At 39.9% G+C, this 18,790-nt stretch overlaps 2 protein-coding genes across 2 annotated transcripts; one reads left to right on the top strand and one right to left on the bottom strand.

The window, feature by feature from the left end:
- Positions 1–2,640: 2,640 nt before the first annotated feature.
- On the top strand, positions 2,641–9,862 carry nosip (nitric oxide synthase interacting protein). The gene is made up of 10 exons (XM_068578186.1): positions 2,641–2,801; positions 2,980–3,076; positions 3,648–3,753; positions 3,844–3,925; positions 4,570–4,705; positions 7,200–7,351; positions 8,139–8,255; positions 8,592–8,662; positions 8,754–8,862; positions 9,044–9,862. Exons 2-10 carry the CDS (start codon positions 3,007–3,009, stop codon positions 9,113–9,115), a joined length of 915 nt encoding a protein of 304 aa, XP_068434287.1. The 5' UTR covers positions 2,641–2,801; positions 2,980–3,006; the 3' UTR covers positions 9,116–9,862.
- A 707-nt stretch (positions 9,863–10,569) lies between these two features.
- Positions 10,570–17,005, bottom strand: rcn3 (reticulocalbin 3, EF-hand calcium binding domain). Its single transcript, XM_068578185.1, has 8 exons — positions 16,876–17,005; positions 15,742–15,967; positions 14,791–14,984; positions 14,112–14,284; positions 13,675–13,735; positions 13,440–13,531; positions 13,063–13,170; positions 10,570–11,785 (listed from the first exon to the last, which is right to left on the bottom strand). The coding sequence occupies exons 2-8, from the start codon at positions 15,960–15,962 to the stop codon at positions 11,678–11,680; spliced, it is 957 nt and encodes a 318-aa protein (XP_068434286.1). The 5' UTR covers positions 15,963–15,967; positions 16,876–17,005; the 3' UTR covers positions 10,570–11,677.
- Between the last annotated feature and the right edge of the window lie 1,785 nt (positions 17,006–18,790).

The following is an 18,790-nucleotide window of genomic DNA, read 5'->3' as shown; positions in this document are numbered from 1 at the left end:
CACAGAGTAAAGGCAGACATCGCCCGACGGAGTTGCCATGTTCATGACTTTCTCCCAAGTTTCCATCCACAGTTCCCTTTGCGCAAGTGAAAGACATCGATTTTTCGCTCGGCGAAAAAGCTAAAGAAGATTATTGATGAGAGTATGTCAATGGAAACGTGCCCACAACCAGGTGTATCAACAGAAACACATGAGAACAGTCCTAACGCTCATACGCCGAGCTAAACCGAAGTAAGTTAAATGCATTATTTGAGAAGCTGGACAAGTTGAAGTACAAGCCTGTCTTGTTGAGCTGATAAACCCATATTCGGAATCATTAGTCACACATCCAACAATAAGGCACAGTACAATAATCACAAGACATGCCGTTTCGAACTGAAATTGTGACTCCTTCAGGATATAATGGTCATTTAGCAGCATAAAACACAGCAAAACAATGCCGTGCATGGACCCTCAACATGGCCGCATGGGTGAATACGCTATATTTGTGCAATGACATTCTGTTGCGATGCGTCTCATGGATGTCTGACACCAAATGAAATACACCGCCAACTACGGATAGCTTCCGGGTCACAACACAAAAACCTACGCAAAATTGAGAAAGAAGACCACCACCTCACTGCATGGATACTGGACTACCTCACCAACCGTCCACAGCATGTGCGGATACGGGGGTGTGAGTCAGATCAGGTGTCCTGCAGCAGAGGGGCCCCACAGGCAACCGTTCTGGCTTCATTTCTCTTCACCATACACACCTCGGACTTCGACCACAACTCTGCCAACTGCCACCTTCAAAAGTTCTCTGACAACTCTGCAATCGTCAGCCTTATCTCCGCTGATGATGACAGAGAATACAGAGAACTAAACCAGGACTTTTTAGGATGGTCCAAGCAGAACTGCCTCCACATAAACTCCAGCAAGACCAAGGAGCTGGTGGTAGACTTCCGTCGGGGTAAACGCCCTCCTCCGCTACCGGTGAGCATCCAGTGACTGGACATAGAGATTGTGAAGTCTTATAAGTACCTGGGTGTTCATGTGAACAATAAACTGGACTGGTCAGACCATGCAAACACACTTTACAAAAAATGACACAACAGACTCTTCCTGTTGAGGAGACTGAGGTATTTATGGGTGCAGGGAGCCCTCCTGAAGTTTTCTGGAGCAGCAGCATTTCGGCAGCTGACAGGAGGAGGCTGAACAAGCTGGTGAAGAAGGCCAGCAGCGTGCTGGGGTGTCCTCTGGATACTCTGGAGGTGGTTGGGGACAGGAGGATGATGACTAAGCTCTAATCCCTGATGAACCACGCCTCCTGCTCCATGCAGGACACTGGCCGCGCTGCACAGCTCCTTCGGCAACCGGCAGATTCATCCCCGGTGTCTTAGGGAGAGGTACCGAAAGTCCTTTCTCCCCGCTGCTGTCAGGCTGCACAATAAGCTGAGCCCCCAGTAGACCACGAACCACTATGAATACTTGAACACTGTGAACACTTGAACCTCACCTGGTGCAATACTTTTACACTTTATACACATTTTTTTACTATTTATTTTATTCCTTCTGTATATTTCATATTTTTGTTTCTTACTGTTTAATTTTTTAATTGTGTTGTTATTACTGTTCTACTGTTTATTTATACTACTTGATCTTATCTGTAGTTAAATTTCTGTGAATAAGGGCTGCTGTAATCCCGTAATTTCGCCACTGAGGGACTAATAAAGGACTATCTTATTTTAACTTATCTTATAGATCAGTGGTTCTCGACTGGTCTGGCTTCACCCTTAATGACAAGCCGCGACCCAAATCGAGGAACATTCTCAACATCTCCAATGTATTTGATGAAAAGATGGTGCAGTTTGAACCTGAGATAGTATGGAGACAGTAGTGTTGCATGCTGGGTGTGTGATTGTGTTTGTGTTTCGGGGTGTTAAAGGTGCATAACAAAACAATAAGATAAGTAACAGAACCTAAACTAACTCTGCGGCCCAGGTGCATAATAGTCACATGGGAATAAAAAACAATATCAGTATACTCCTTTAAAGGATTTACATTTTGGTGCCATGCTGTTAAATCACGCTCAAAAACGTCTTCGTCTGTGAGCAAATGACGCAACGTCCCCTTGGTATCAGGCCGCACAGAAAGAATGGAAAAAAAAAGAAACAAAAAAAAAAAAAACAAGGCCGGTTTTATTTTGAAAAATGAGCGGATACATCCGTCTGTGCTTCTTACTCTTGACACATGTGATAACGTTGCCCCAAAAATGAAACTTAAATGTACGTTTCAAATCTGGCAGAATGTCCTAAAATCGCCAAAAAGCTCTGAAAAACCTGCAAGAGTCAGTGATTTCTGAACTTCCAGTTCTCGAGTCAATTTAACGTGTTCTGTGCAGCGCAGAATATGGTCGGGGCCGGCGATGTCACAGGGACGGCCGGCTGAAAATATGGAGGGACGACCTGCGAAAAAAAAACGACACTGTGCTGCATAAAAGTCCCTTCAAAATAAAACAACAAGATTAAAATAATAATAATTATAATAATAATAATTACAATAATAATTCAATTTCTTTCATTTTTTTTGTCCAAGCAAAGGCCCGCGACCATTAAAAACGGGTCTGCGACCCACCAGTTGAGGACCACCGTTATAGATAACGCTGGTCCGCACTCCAATGCAGTAGGTGGCGGTAATGCACCTTTTGTTGGCTGCCATCCTTCAGAAAACCTAAAATGAAGACGTTGACTTAGCGGAACCAGGAGAATCGACGACGTTTAGCGGTAGCAGCTTGCTTCGTAAACAAGCATCACAAAAACGTAAATGACCCCGTTAAATAAGCTGTTCTTTAGCCACAACTATTGTTTGTGTCTTTTTTGTAAAGTTTTTAAAATAGAATCTGTGCGTGTTTTTTCTATGTCCACAATTAGTTGCTAATGTTAGCGTATTAGCATTGATGTTCCCTGCTACAATAACACCACATTTCTCTTTGCCCAGTGACCAGCGAAATAAAGTAGAAGTACAATGACGCGACATGGAAAAAACTGTACGGCCGGAGCTGTATACACGTACCACGAGAAAAGGAAAGATACAGGTGAGAACATGTCAAGCTACTTGTCTTAACTGTTCGCCTACATTTTAGCGGTTGGTCGTTTAGACTTGGTCAAACCAGGCTGGCTTTATCTATTTAAAGCAAGGACAGATTTATGTTTTCTCATATTTCAAGGCACAAACTCATCATTCTCAATGATACGTTGAAACAGACACTGACAGTAGGTTATTGTATTGTGTGTGACACAGTTTTACTTCAGATTTCCTCGGTCGATTCACTCGTCACTGTTTAAGATGCTGCTTACTCTGTCCGTAATGAGGCTTTTCAGTCCGAGACTGTTTGAAAGCCTTTTCACACACAACCATGCATGTTGGATTCAAATTATTAGTCTAGTATCTTCAGATACATACATTTAAACAATGAAACATTCATAACATTGTAAATGTATTTAACAACACCCATCCCACACACATATTTGACTGCTAGTGACTGTAATCATACTGCAGCCAGAACAAAGGAAATCAATTAATTCATTCATTATTGCACAGCTTTTCCTGTTTTATTTTCCATTTTACCATGTAAGCATGCTGTGTGTTCTTCTCCTCCTGCTCAGCGGCGTCTGGTTATGGGACTCAGAGCATTCGACTAGGCAAAGATGCGATCAAAGACTTTGACTGCTGCTGTCTGTCCCTGCAGACCTGTCAGGATCCTGTGATGACGTATGTTAACAAAACACACACATGTACTGTATAAGCCTAACGTGATCACAGAAGTAAACAGTGTTGTCTTGTTTCTGTCACTGTGCTCAGTCCAGATGGATTCTTGTATGAGAAACAAGCCATTCTTGAATATATTTTGCACCAGAAGACGGAAATTGCCAAAAAAATGAAGGTAAGCGTTCATTCAGCCTTCACTGCTGTCGACCTCACAGTCCAACAACTTGACTTGTGTCCACACTATTGTTCAAGGTCTTTTTTTTTGTAGAAATGTGTGTCTCCCCAGTGGGACACTTGAACAACAGAAAAGATTTTCTTCGCCCTCTTTCCAGTTTTTTCAAATTACAAAACTGAGTAACACACGGGCTGATGAACGCATTATTTTATGGTGAAGTGGTTGTCTGATGAATTGAACATAACAGCTGAGTGCTATCACAATGATTGGATGCTTAATCATAGAAAAAGTTTGAACATTGCTGCTCCTTAACTCTACTGACACATCCCCTCACCGTCACTTTGAAGCTCATGTCTTTTCTTCACCAAAACTCCTTTCACCCCATATCCACTGAAACTCAAAAGTTCAATTTTTGGGTTGAGAAAGAGCTGACATTTATCAACCGCACTTATCTGTATTGATGGTTATGTTGTTCATCACCAGAAACATTTTTAGTGAAATGTGTGTTTTGACAGAATTCTTTACAGTTTTAGTTGTTTTTTTGCCATTAAAATAATTCCTGTTTTATGAAGGTACAGTCTCTTTTATTTTTGCTGTTGCTTTTTAAAGATTTCTCTGGTATGTGTTTTCCTCAAATTCTTCAGGCGTATGAGAAGCAGAAGCAGGCTCAGAAGAGCAACAGCCAACTTGAGTCCAAGTCAGAGGAAAGAGAGAGAGTGGAGAGGTTTAAGACTAGGGAAAACAGCATTGTATCCAAACCCATCAATCCATTCACATCAGGTACGTGTGCAGCGTTTGTCCTCAGTATGTTGCATGTGGCTCTGTTTACATTAAATGCTAATGTAGACTCATTCTATTTTTTTACTCATGTGACACAGATAACAAAACAATAAGTGCTTGCCTAAAAAACAGTACAAAATTGTAAAAATAAATACTACAATTCTTGAACAAAAACTTTTTTTTTAAAGGCTTAACCCCAACAAATAAGAATTGAAGATGAATTTGTGGAACAGGGAACACAGGTTTCTTTAATTGAGCAATATGTTCAAAGAGTCACTGGACTCTATTAACTCAGGTGTGTATTTTCGAACCAGTAGACTTCATACAAGCCATTTCAGGGCTTACATCCAATCACACGAAGGGCCCCTTTAAACATAAAAGTTTAAAGAGGCGAAAAGATCGGATCTGGGGAAGAAAATGTAATTCAGCGTTAAAAAGAAAGATGTTCTTGCAAAAGAATTGTACTTTGTAGTCAACATATTGTGTTTTAATGAAGCTAATCTGTTGTCATTTGCATTTAATGTTTCTGCTTTAAATCATCTATCCAACAAAACTAAGACACTAACATGCTTCACAGTGCAGACATGACATTGCAGCAGAGCTGTGCGCCAATCTCTCCCCACACTAAGGTACACACGGCCTCTACCTATGCCCCACCAGGTGCAGCAACAACTACAGCGCTGTGGGTTGTTTATGATTAAATACAACTGAAAATGTAAAAAACAGTAACATAATCAGCATTTCACTCACCAGACACACATAAACCTCTGTGGGAAAGGGGTCGTAAGTCCTGGGAGTCTAGGTTCTAGGTGAAACGCTAGCTTCACTGACCAATCACAGTGCATGTTAATGGTCAAGCGAGCCCTCTGACCAATCACATGTCTAGGCTCTTGAGAAGGCGGTTTCATGTATTTTAACCAGGCTAATCTTACATAGATGAAGAGAAGTAAAATGTGATTTGATAAAAAATGCTGTTTAACAGGTCCCAAGAAGCCATACGAGAGGCCTGAAGGAGCAGAGGAACAGATGAAGGCTTAGCTGCACAGTGCAATGAGAAAATAAGTTAATAGGGAAAAAATATTATAAAACATTATTTGTAAAAATCAATAAAATTATAAAATAGCTCTAACTTTGTTATTCTGTTCAGGCCTTCAGAGAAGGCCCTGACGGCCCGCCACTGACATACATATATTGTATATAAATTTGCTTTCTTTTCTTTTTTCTGAACAGGTACCAGAAGAATTGTATTTTATCAGGGAACAACATAAACAGTGTGTTCAGTAGTAAGGGTCCCTGTTAGGGACAATCACTTCTTTTCAGTTTGTTGCTTACCTTAAAGATGTATGTTAAATACCAGCAATTGATTAACTTTATAGAAAAGCAATAAGTGCTTTTGATGTTTTCCAGAACAGTTCAGTTTTGCACTTAACATCTTCTGATGTCTGGAAAGTTCTCCTCTTTGAGAGAAGAGTAAAGATCCAGAAGTGATACTTAGTGCTCTGCCATAGTGGATCAGACATTTGCGATTTATTTTCAATCTGGACTTGAGGCTCAGCACCTGAGTCCAGCACTTTGTGAGGCGGAGCGTCTCGTGGCAGCACCAGCTGCTCTTGAGGACAGAAACTACATAACAATACCTGCTTTGATGTCAGGCTCAAGTCTGCACGTCGTCGACACTGCCAGTCTCTGAGGCTACGGAAGCACACACATACGTACATAAATCGCTTTCAAAGTAAAAGCAGTGTCGTTGTATTGCATTTATGGCGTGCATCTTATTCATTCATTTTTGATTGACCTCACGCGGGCCGGACTGGGAGAGCCGTAAGATGCCCAGGTCTGACCTACACTGCCTGGCAGTTATTTAAAGTGCTGCACCTGTGTGAAAAAAAAAAAATGCGGTTAACGCGTGATCAAATAATTAACGCTGTTAAAGGATTGCCGTGTTAACTTGCCCAGCCCTACTCATAATTAAATACAGGTTTGAACAGGTTTGCCTCTTTTTCGGGATGACCCTGACGATGACCATGTCAAATCAGAAGTATTTTACTGTCCAGTGAAGGAGAAAATTAAAGAAAAAAGTTAGCTCAAAATACATTATATCATTTAGTATTCCCTCTTATTCAAACTATCGTAAAAATGAAAATGTCAGTGGTCCTCTTCAGAATGACTGTGACCACGCAAAATATTGAAGTCATTTTACTCTCTCACTCAAGCTGAATATAGAAGTTAGCAATCCGGCCATGATGTGAGAACCTAGAAAGGACATGTGTCCTTTCTAGGTTCTTACACCTTCTTATATATATACTTTTTGTGCAGGTATAAATAATCTGGTGCAATCAATGTATAAACACAGGAAAAAAGTAATTTGAGCCCTGACATCCTGTTTTTGAATCTTTAACATTTTATTATTGTTACAGGATTGAACAATGAAACGTAGTTGTACTTGTCCTATGTTCATCATAATTAAGTAGAAACGGTAACCTTTTCCCTTCAGGACTGAACAAAGCAGATGATAAGGGCAGTACAGACAGCAGCTCAGCAGAATTCTCCAATACTGGTTCAGTTGCCTCCTCCAGCCAGAGCCTGCCCAGTTTCTGGATCCCCTCTCTGACACCACAGTCCAAGCCCACCCTTGTCAAGAAACCAGTGAGTCTCTTCTTCTATTATGACAGTGCAGTGGCTTTACAAACATTGTTGGATGCTGATTCATGTCCGAGAAAAATATCTCTTTCAATGTTCACAAAAGGAGATTTAAATCTGAGAAGATCCTGTAACTGAGAGCTCTCAAGTCTCTTTAGCAGGAAGTTGGTAAAAGTTTTGCCCTTCATATTGGTCAGGTGTTACCATATCAGTCTGTGGTAATAATCACCCATGTCACTTTTACATTAAAATCACGAGAGTAATCCTTTATGTGATAATTAAATTATGCTTTGTTTAGGAAATTTAACAGAAACTTGTCTGGGTGACAAATATTCCAAATCTTAAAGGTGCCGCAAACATTCTCTGAGGTGCATTATGCAAACCTGCTTTTCAATATTTACATACTTCAATGGCCGAAAAGTGACCAAAATGAGCCATATCTCCCAGAAACTACTACTGTTCACACTCATGAGATCTAATTGAAATATATAGTGAGACAAACAGCAGAGCAGTAAAAATCATAATTGCAGGTGTGTATGTATGTATGTATGTATGTGTGCGTGAGAGAGATTCCTGTTGACTTTAAATGTCATGATAACCTCTCTCTGTTTATTCTGTGTATCTGTCTGTTTGATGTTGACACACTACTTTAAAGGTAGAAGGCAGGCTGACTGTGGAAACCCGTCTTTGGCAATCACAGCACTACACTTCAAGACCAGACAAGTTATGTGAAATTAAATGTGCAGATGTCACTTTTGTTAAATCATTCTGCTTTTCTCCCATTCCCTGTCAGAGTAAGGCTGTGTTATGTCCCATGTCAGGACGACCTATTAAGATGAATGAGCTCATCACAGTGCGCTTCACCCCTATGGACTCCAGCCTGGATCGAGTGGCCCTGCTCACCCGCCAGGTCAGTTTAGTTCAGGTCTTACCTCCTCTATCACCAAACATGATTGCGAACCGTGAAACCCACTTGATGATGATTTGTGGTAAACTTAAATCAAGTAATTTATCCTGTAACCAGAAGTGTAAAGCAGAGGATTGTCAAAGATCAAATAATTTGTATTTTAGTACGAGTGAAACAGTAACGAAGTGAAAATTATAAACCCATCAAACCAAATGTTTTGAATACGGTGATGGGAAACAGCAGATCATATTTGAGAAAATATGCAGTGACATTACGGCCCTCTTTTACGTGATGTGAAAAGATGTACTTCATTGGTATATTCCTGTCCTGTCTCTTTAGGACAGGTATGTATGTGCAGTAACCAGAGACATCCTAGGCAACAGTGTCCCCTGCGCTGTCCTGCGCCCCTCGTGAGTGTCCACATGTCTTCCTCCACTCTGACGTCCACATTCATGTTCAGTGTTCTCTGGCAAGATAACGGACTCTCTGTTCCGTGTTCAGGGGGACGGTGGTGACTCAGGAGTGTGTGGAGAAGCTGATCAAGAAGGACATGATGGATTCTGTTTCTGGAGACAAACTGACTGACAGAGACATCATACCAATGCAGAGGGTACATATGTACTTCTACAAGATCCTCTAGGATTTTGAATTATTTAATGCTTTCTAAAAATAGTATTTTACTGCTGTATGCTGCTCACTAATTGAGGATTAACTAATGTCCTTGCCCTCCCAAATACCTCTAAATTGTGCTTGGATGTGAACCTGAACTCATGCTGTGTCATGTATTACAGGGAGGAACTGGCTTCGCTGCGTCTGGTGTTGACCTCCGTGCCAAATCGGCTCGTCCAGTGATGCAAGTATGAGACGGAGGACTAAAGACTTTTAGCGTGTTAACTGCTTTCAGACAATTTAAGGACATTCGTTATTTACTGGCATATGTTTCTTGTTTCTGTTGGAAACTGTTTTTTTTACTGTCATAAATGGTGAGATTCAAGATGTAAAAAAACCTTCCCTCCTGAATTACATTTGACCTTTTAAAAACAATACTTTGCCTTTTGATAACTGTGTAAGACAGAGTTGATTCCATTTATAGGGCAGAGTTGATTGTTGGTCAAATACTGTCCTCAAGACTTTCCACAATTCAACACGTCCCCATTTTTGCAGAAAGACTGCATGTATGACTCATAAGATAAGAATCAAAGAAATTGATCTACTGATCATTGATTCATTACCATCTACTCCAAAAGATATAAGAAGACACATTCAATTTCATGTTTAGAGCCACAGGAGTAGTTTCACAGGATTTGCTGCTGGTAATTCTGCAGCTTCTCCCAATGATACATCTTAATGATAAGATATATGTAACCTATTGAGTTTCTTTATGTTTTCTGTTCTGGTCGGGGCCATAACAAAAAAAAAAACTTCCTGTTTTAGGCATTGAACTGCATATTAGTTTAGTCATTGTTTGTTTTGAATTTTTTTTTACTTATTCAACACAATGTCATTATTTTTGACAAAAGTTAATAGAAGTAATTTCAGCTGGTCAGGATTCCTTTTAAGAGAGTTTCAAGTTCGTTTTCATTAAAACATAAACATATTGAAACCAACAATTCACTGTTTTTATTGTTTGTAGTTTCAGAGATAATGTTCTGAACTTGCACCGTAGCAGGTTTACAGTGCTTTTTATTTCCCAACTGCTCTTATTGGTCAGTTCATACTCGACGGGGTGTTCTCATAATGATGCTGTGGTTAATTTCTCACAGTTCATCATGCCCGTCCACCCTCATACCTCCGTAGTCTGTAATGGTGCTGGTCATGATGTAGTCCGTCTTGTCAAGCATCTCCGAAAGAGTCAGGCGACCGTCCTGACGAGCAGAGGAAAGGGAAGCACAGACATAGGAAATAAGTACATATGTATATGGGCAATTTTACCGAATTCGTGCAAAGTCAATTAACAAAAGTCACGTATTTCTTTGTCTTACCTTGGTCAGTGAACCCCAACAAGAAAAACTATCTAACAAAACAATTAAGTATTCAGACATAGATATTCAGTAAGACTATGTTATGGTCTATTTAAACCCAAGTCATTACTTTAGAAACTGATAAGCTAAATATATACAAAATCATCATTTATAGGGTACTTTATATTGGAAAGTAGCTGTCCCCAACACTGACCTCTAAATTTAAAATCTACATAAAATGTAAAAACAAACAAAATCCCAATGAGCACATTACTTACACCATTTTTTAAACATCCTTTAGATTGGTTGACCCTAAATTAGTTTTTTGTGTCCGTTTCATTAAACGGTGAGAACACTTATGATGTACAATTGTGAGCTTTATTTTAAAGAAAGTACTCAAGTAGCCTATAGCTAGTACATTACATTTCATGACTGAAATAGTGAGTTGATATCTGAGGTTTACTATTGATGTACAACATCAATGTGTTGCGCTTTGGTAATAGAATCCTTACCTGTTAGGACTTGAACACAGACACATATACCTGCTCAGTTAACTCATTCAGTGGTAGTTTTCGTTATCAATAAATATATTGAAAATGTAAACACAATTACAAAGAATCAAGCTTAAGTTCAAAGCACTACATGAGTTATAAAAAACTTTTTTTGTACATATAAAATTACATATAACTGCTCGGAATTATTCTTTTGGACCACATGCTATATGTATCTGCTGAAAGTTGATAAAATAGCCATCCATCTGCTTTAGTAAGGTTAATTTCAGCATTTTCAAACTAAATGTCGTATTGTAGACAAGTAGGGAGAAAATCCCCTCCTATTCATGCAGCTACACAGTTCTCATAATCACAATATAATATACTTATGTAACTCAATACTCAAGAGTGGTAAATGCAAAATAAAGTAAAGAAAAAACAAAATACAAGACTTTAATAGTCAAACCTCTAGAAGACACATTTCATTTATTTTTGGAGAGCAATTGTTCACATGCCTTCTGGTAAATGTGTCTGACGCAGATCAAAATTCAGTATCCCCAAAGTTTGCTGGACTTTGTAACACAATTACATGTGTCCCCATGTGTTGGGACCACGTTTAAACCTCTCAGGCTCATAGAACAAGAACTGTCAGCTGGATGCCAGTGAATGTTGGACATTATCCACAGTTTCATTATTTGGTAATTGGAGCTTCACCATTGTCATCCGACAACAGGAATATGTCATCTCAGTTATAAACCTTACAATTATTCACTTTGTAAATTAAGCAAAAAAAGTGTTGCGTCTGTATTCACATACACAGTACATGAGTGCTGAATTTGAATGGATATGTGTATCTGTCTATGTTCATGTTCATGTGTGACCAAAGGTACATAATTGCACCCTACAGAGTCAGAACCCCCCCCATCCCAAAACCATGGTAACCATATTCTCCCAATGAGCTTCAGACTGCTCATCAAAGTTCATCGTGTCTCTTTGTTAAGTCCTCCCCGTAATTTGTCGCTTGGCTGCCCACAAACATGTTCCAGTTGGCCAGAATCTCCTTCTTGGTTATTTTCTGGTCCTGTTTGATCACCAGATTCCATCCAGCATTGGTTTATTGGTTTAAGATTGACAGAAAGAGAAGAGGTAATGTAAGACACAGACAGAAAATAATTAACCCATAATTACCCAATTACATGCACCGTGTGAACTTATATTCTTGACATTAAGGACATTGTGTAAAGCGCTTTGTGTAGTACACATGCATTCTCCATTAGATTGTAGTATTTAACGTGTGTATTCTACTCATTAAAATTAGAGAGAGGAGAGGTCCTCATTTTAGTTAATATTTATTTATAGTTACTAGATTACCTTTCTTTCATTTCATCACTATGAAACTCATGTTGCAGACACAGTGCATTTAAAAAGGTGCTCTACAGAAGATTGGGCCATATCTATTGTCTCTCAACATCTCTCAACAGTAGTGACAGAGCTAACTGCGTTTACCTCAGGGAGGAACAGGAGGCTGGGTGCTACACTTCTGCATTGCAGAACGATAGCCAACACAGCTAACATGCACCAACCGATCATGTTACAATATACATCCATGTCTCTTCAAAATGTCATTGCTTAAAAATTTGATCCTATTTGTGTGAAATTGTCATAATTAGCAAGTGCATTCTTGAGTTATGATCTCAATATAAAATGTACAGTGTTTTCCTCTGCAAACCGTTTAATGTAAAAGATGGAAAGTAAAATATTAATTCTCTAGTTTTCCATGTCATCTGGGTTAAATACTTTACCAGGACAAAGCTTATACATTTAATATGTACAGTAACAGGGCTGGTTCGATTATCAGGCTTGACAGCCCCTCTGTGTGGAGCTTGCTTGTTCTTCCTGTGTCAGTGTGGGTTCTCTCCAGGTTCTCCGGCTACCTCCCACAGTCCAAAGACTACAGGCAATTTAGACTCATCAATATAACCTAATCAGAAGGTGAGCGTAAACAGTTGTCTGTCTCTCGGTCTACGCTTTGTGATAGAAGACGAACAGGATAAGCCATAAGAGATAATGTATTAGAAGTTGAAGCATCTTTGAATGCACTATCAAGGATAGTTTTCTCCATACTCCCTGCTTACAACTGCATTACCACACACTGACATGTATTCTGATGTATTCTCTTGATAAATAAAGTACTGTCCGTTTCAGTTATGTGCTGGGGCTTTAATGTCTGTCTGGAGGAAAGTTAAAATCAACCTAAATAATTGTAGCATTGGAAAAATAGTCAATATGCAGTGTCTATGGTGTGTCAAAGGCACGTAGACTGTATACGGCAGAGGTTTTAAGCAGCGGCATGTCTACCTTGTCAGTGTCAGTCTCGTGAATCAGATGTTTGGCTTCATTGTCAGCATGGTCAACCTCTCCTGGTAGAACCCAGTGGGCCACCTCACCAGCATCCAGGTAGCCATCCTGTACAACACACAACTGCTTTACTGAGGAACCAACTGTAAGTATGGGCACAGAGGAGGCCCACTGACATCTGAATGATAAATCCATTCAACACATGACAGCAGAAAAAGGGTGAAGCTGGAATTTTCTGGTTTATTTTTCTAGTTTCTAGTCCATCTGCCGTTACTTTAATCAGCTAAACTGATTTACTAGTTACTTAACAAACAAGACATGTGATTGATTAAATATGACAGTTATGGCTGTGACTGCAGCCTTACTGAAGCTTTTACCTTGTTGGCATCTCTGAACTCGGAGAAATGTTTCTTCTCTGTCAGGACCCAGTCAGGCTCGCCATCCCCATCCTCTGATGCGAACATGTCACCTGTGAAGGCGAAGCAGCACGCACACGCACACACACACACACACACACACACACACACACACACACACACACACAGGACAGATGTCTTCTAGGTTTAGGAGTGGAGGGGGTGGTTGGTCTGAGAGAAAACTGAAGTCACCCACCAATGTACTCCGCTATGTCGATCTTGCCATCGCCGTTTTTATCGATGTCGTCCATTGTTTCCTACATGCAAAAAGGATTTAGTGCTCATAGCGGTCCAGTCCTGATGCTTAAGGCATTGAACAAGTGCTTTTTTCAAAGGCTTCTGAAATAAGGTGGATGGGGCATACTGGTATACAAACACAATCCTAGCTGTCAGGCATGAAAAATTATACATGTGTAATTTCTCACTAAAATTATATGTGGTTTGTAGAGCTGAGGTACGGTGCCTCCCCGTGAGTTGTTGTTGGGAAACAATATTGATGTATATTTATGCTTGTAAAGAATGAGACAGAGCTCACCCGTGGCATTGCCAGCCTTGTAGCCACATTGTGAGCATGGTAAAAAAAAAAAAAGTACTTATCATCTTATCACCAAAGTTCTTAGAGAGTTGGTATACCTGCACTATCACATCTCTCATGTAATCAAACTCCTCCGGGTGAAGGAATGCAGTGAACTCCTCTCGAGTGGCGATACTGTCACCGTCTCGGTCGGCTGACTTGAAGCGCCTCTCGTCTCGAGTGAGCATGGACTTATAGGTGGCCTTGTCATCGACGTCATCAAACTCTTCGCCTGAAAAGAACTCTTAAAATTTCAGACACATGGGCATTCTGGTGTCCCTTATAGACCGTAAGACAACCGCTCTTAACTCAAGATAATGAGCTGTTCCATTTGCTAAGGACCACAGTTGAAAGCGCCAGACAATCATGTAAGTGGACCTTTTATGTGGGATTATTTTTTGTAATACTTTTTCTCACGTGCATCAATGTGAATGTCAGCTTTGGCTGTTGCTGATTACTTTGGATATTCTGCATTGAACACTAGTTGAGTAGAGCTGGTTCATGCTGTCTGTTCAATACTGACCATAGCGTTAAAAATGTGGCCTAAAAGTACATTCTTGTGTTTTCTTCGACAGCTTTTAAGTGAACTCCTCCAAGCTGCTTCATTTATTGCGTTAGTGGACACTGAAATCAGTTTCCAGATTACAAAGGAGGTAGAGAAGACAATCAGGTGGTAAAGGAAGAAATATGGAAGAAGTAAAGGAGGAGGAGTCATCTTTCCCGGACAGACAGCATTACCCAGATAGAAGCCGTAGGTGGTGTTTTTGTACTCTTCCCAGCCTATCTTTCCATCTTGGTTCTTGTCGTAGTCTTTCCAGTGTTTGTTCACGTTCTCCGCAATGTACATCCTCTGCCGATGTTTGATCCAATAGTGCAGCTCTGCGTGGCTGACGTAGCCATCCTTGTCCATGTCAATGCGTTCCACAATCTTCCTGTGTGGAGAGATGGGTTAAGGTTAAGGGCAACTAAAATCATCTGCTCCCTCCATGCTTTTAGAAATAGAACCCCAAATTCTGAACTACACACAGTTCAGACAGCAATAATGTTTGCAAAATACAAACCAAAGAAAGAGAGATGAGTTTGTAAAAACCCAAGTACAAACCTGCTGTTTACACTCCCAAAGAAATGCTCTCATGTTTTTATTTTCTTGCAATCTAGATGGTGGCTGGCTTGTATCCATTCAATCCAACATTACAGTAGTGGTTGTTGCAGACAGACCTGGCAGACATCTACACTTAACAGGGACAGACCCTTATTTTGAATCCCCAATATTCCCATTTCTCCTACAGCCTGTTTTCCCGAAAATAAAAACAAATACACACTCTTGCTGTAACAAAAGCACTTGGTTAAATATTATACAGAATGATGTTATTGTATCTTAATTTCTTTTCCTACTGCATGACCCACTACTCTGCCTCTTCGTTGGTTGGGTTGGTTAGGTTTAGGGTAATATCAGGGTAAGAAAGGACAGAGGAGGACGAGTCATGCCTTTGCCAAAAAGCTATCTCCACTGCAACGCCATTCCAAATAATATATAATAACCATGTGCTTCTGTTTGCTGTGCCAAGAGTTTGTATTTTTGGAGCAATAACAGGACAATGGAACTTTGGTCCAGTGGGATTTTTTTTGTCTATTAGGGTTCTGTAATAATAGACAGGCATCAATCTACTGAGCGTTAGTAAAACCTACGCTAATTTGTCTTTGCTCTCCTCTGGAGTTAGCTGATCAAAGGTCTTGGCCTCCTCTTTGCCCAGGAAGGCCTCGTGGTCATATTGGAAGCCGTGAACATCGTCATGGGCGTGGTCACTCAGATCAGCCTGGTGATGGATGCGCTTCTCCTGAGCAGGGACAGCAAAGGCACCAACCGCCAGGAGGCAGAGGGATGCTAGTGACTTTAGCAGCATCATCATTGATGCTTGGAGGAGAGGGGGTGTGCGTGAGAGAGGGATATATGGTGGGGGAGGGGGAGCAAAAGGAAAGCACATTATTGGCCTAAAAAAATAGAACAAATAAACTAAAAATAATAAGTTTACACAGTACACTAATCACAAACAAGCATAATACTGAAAGGCATATTCAATTTTGTGGTTTTCCATTTTATTTCCAAACTAAATGTCTGGAATAATAGCCTCTAGAGCCTGCCTCAGCACCTCCCTCAGTGCCTCCCTCAGGTTAGACTTAACTAAGGGAAAATAGCCACAGAGGTGTCTCCTGCGAGTCTACAGCTCACTCTGATCCGTCTGGGGTTTACCTGTTCTTCTGTTGGTCAATCAATCACCTTATGATGAAACATGACACAAGCCTGTAGCTCAGGGCACCAAATAGCTAGGTGGTATTTTAGCATTCTCTCATTGAGCGTTCTATCAAGGGGGACTAACTCACTCTTAAGCTACCAAGCCTACTGAGGAAAGGAAATGATCCATGCATTTTTTTTAAATATAAATTGAAAGGTATTTTTTTGTTGTCAACAATATATTTTCTATAAACTGTAAGGAAAACCCTTGTGGCAAAAATAGGATAATTTAGTTAGTTCACCCATATTAATCTCAAAGATGCTTAATCCATTCATACAGTTTGTGGTAAAAGACATATTAAACTACTAAAAACTCCACTGCTCTTTAATCATTAAATTAGATTCGTACAGGAACAAGAACAAGTTCTGGATCATTCCAGACAGTGACTCTCTGGTCAGAAACAAATATTTCAATCTCCATTAACCCTAAGATAACTGGAAGTGTCACAAAGTTAAAAACTGAGATAAAACATTCTCTCACATTCTTTTTCACAGGTAACAATTCATCAAATACACATACTGGTACTCACCAGCTTCTTGACAGCTTCTTGCGACACCTCCCTTTGCAGTTTGAGCAGCAAATCAGTCCGCGAAGGCACTCTGCACTTTTAAATAAGAATATAAGGGAGGCGGGCCTTGTTGTTCAGCTACCCAATGACTAATGCCCTGAACGGGTTTCTAACCAATAAAAAGTAGGACACATGAGTAAAATACTTTTGGACAAATTCTTATTGGTTGTTAACCGCCACGTTGTCACGCCAAAGCGGACCACTGCTGCTCGCTCCAAAAGTAGACGAGAGTAGCCGATTAATGCCGGGAAGATAAAAGGCATCTCTTTTGACGAAATCGAACTGGGAGTTGCAACAACGGACGTAGTTTGATTTATTGACAGTTTGTTAAAACGTACTCGGACCGATGGACACTGTCCGTGGCAGTATCCGTGTAAATATAATTATTTACACAATGTCTCTTAAATTCTGCAAGGCACACACACACACACACACACACACACACACACACACACACACACACACACACACACACACACACACACACACACACACACACACACACACACACACACACACACACACACACACACACACACACACACACACACACACACACACACACACACACACACACACACACACACACACACACACACACACACACACACACACACACACACACACACCGTGCTACCTACGGCTTACACGGATGCGTCCTGAGCTGGACAGGAAGCGCCAGACCTTGTTCTGGCCCCAAAAAGTCCACTCTCTGTCCTTTTTCATTTTTATGCAAGTTGAGTGATATATATTGATAAGTTGTATCAGCTGGAACAGAGTTTGGCAGTGTGAGAAGCCACAAAGTGAGAGAAAAAAGTATTTCTGTCGACCATTTAAAAAAATATACAGACCCAAACGCACCATATTTTAGATTTGAGAATCCATTTATTTTACTACAATGGGAAGACAAGTTTGACAGGATGTGCTGCTGTTGGAGCACGTTTTAACAAGACCGGATTACACAAACACACACACGCACACACACACACACACACACACACACACACACACACACACACACACACATCATGCCAGAAAAAGCATCTTACCAATCAACAACTAAAGTGCCTACAGATGGGAATCCATCCAGAACATATTAACAATCTTTTATCCATGTGTATGCAAATATATATAATCCGGTTGAAATTTAAACCTTTTGAAACAAACAACATGGAAGAGACAATACCAACTAATGGAACTGCTTGTCATATTGACATATAGTATGTATTTGATTCACAACCTCGCCTTCTGCTTTGAGTAACATACAAAAATACGAGAAAGTCTTTCGAGAAATCATCTCAACACAACCAGAATTTCTTTATTTCAGGATGGAAGTAAATTTGTATTTGTAACACAATAATCTTATATTTCATATACACTGCACATGCTTTGCATTTTTGCACTTTCTTTATTTTTATTCCCCAAAATCAATATGCTCTGTTGTTTTGTTGTATGTATTGAATATTATGTTTTTTTTAATGTATTTTTTATGTCTTCTATGTAACTTGCTGCTATTGTGACAAACTAATTTCCTCTTGAGGAATAAAGATATATATTGGGTAGATATACATCTATCTATCTAATAATCCATAATAATTAATACTGCACTACTTTGTTGTATTGCACATTCATTTGTAAATGGCATCCCTCTTTATTCTATTTTACCTTAATTAAGTTTTGGGCCGGCTAAATATTTACATGCCATTTCTACGTTGAATAAAAATTACAGTAATAGAGCATTGTCAATGATGCAAAAGTTAATTCTTGATATTTCTGGGATTTAAGTAGTAATGCAATGCTGTAATTTTAACGACCATCCAAACAACATTTTTTTTTGCCTTTTAAACTTCAGTCTTGCAAAAGAGACACTTTGATA

This window comes from Clinocottus analis, unplaced genomic scaffold, assembly GCF_023055335.1.
Source record: "Clinocottus analis isolate CAN_PGR_092001 unplaced genomic scaffold, fCliAna1.0.p SCAF_16, whole genome shotgun sequence".
Lineage (NCBI taxonomy): Eukaryota > Metazoa > Chordata > Actinopteri > Perciformes > Cottidae > Clinocottus > Clinocottus analis.
This window is presented reverse-complemented; position numbering and strand designations above follow the sequence as displayed.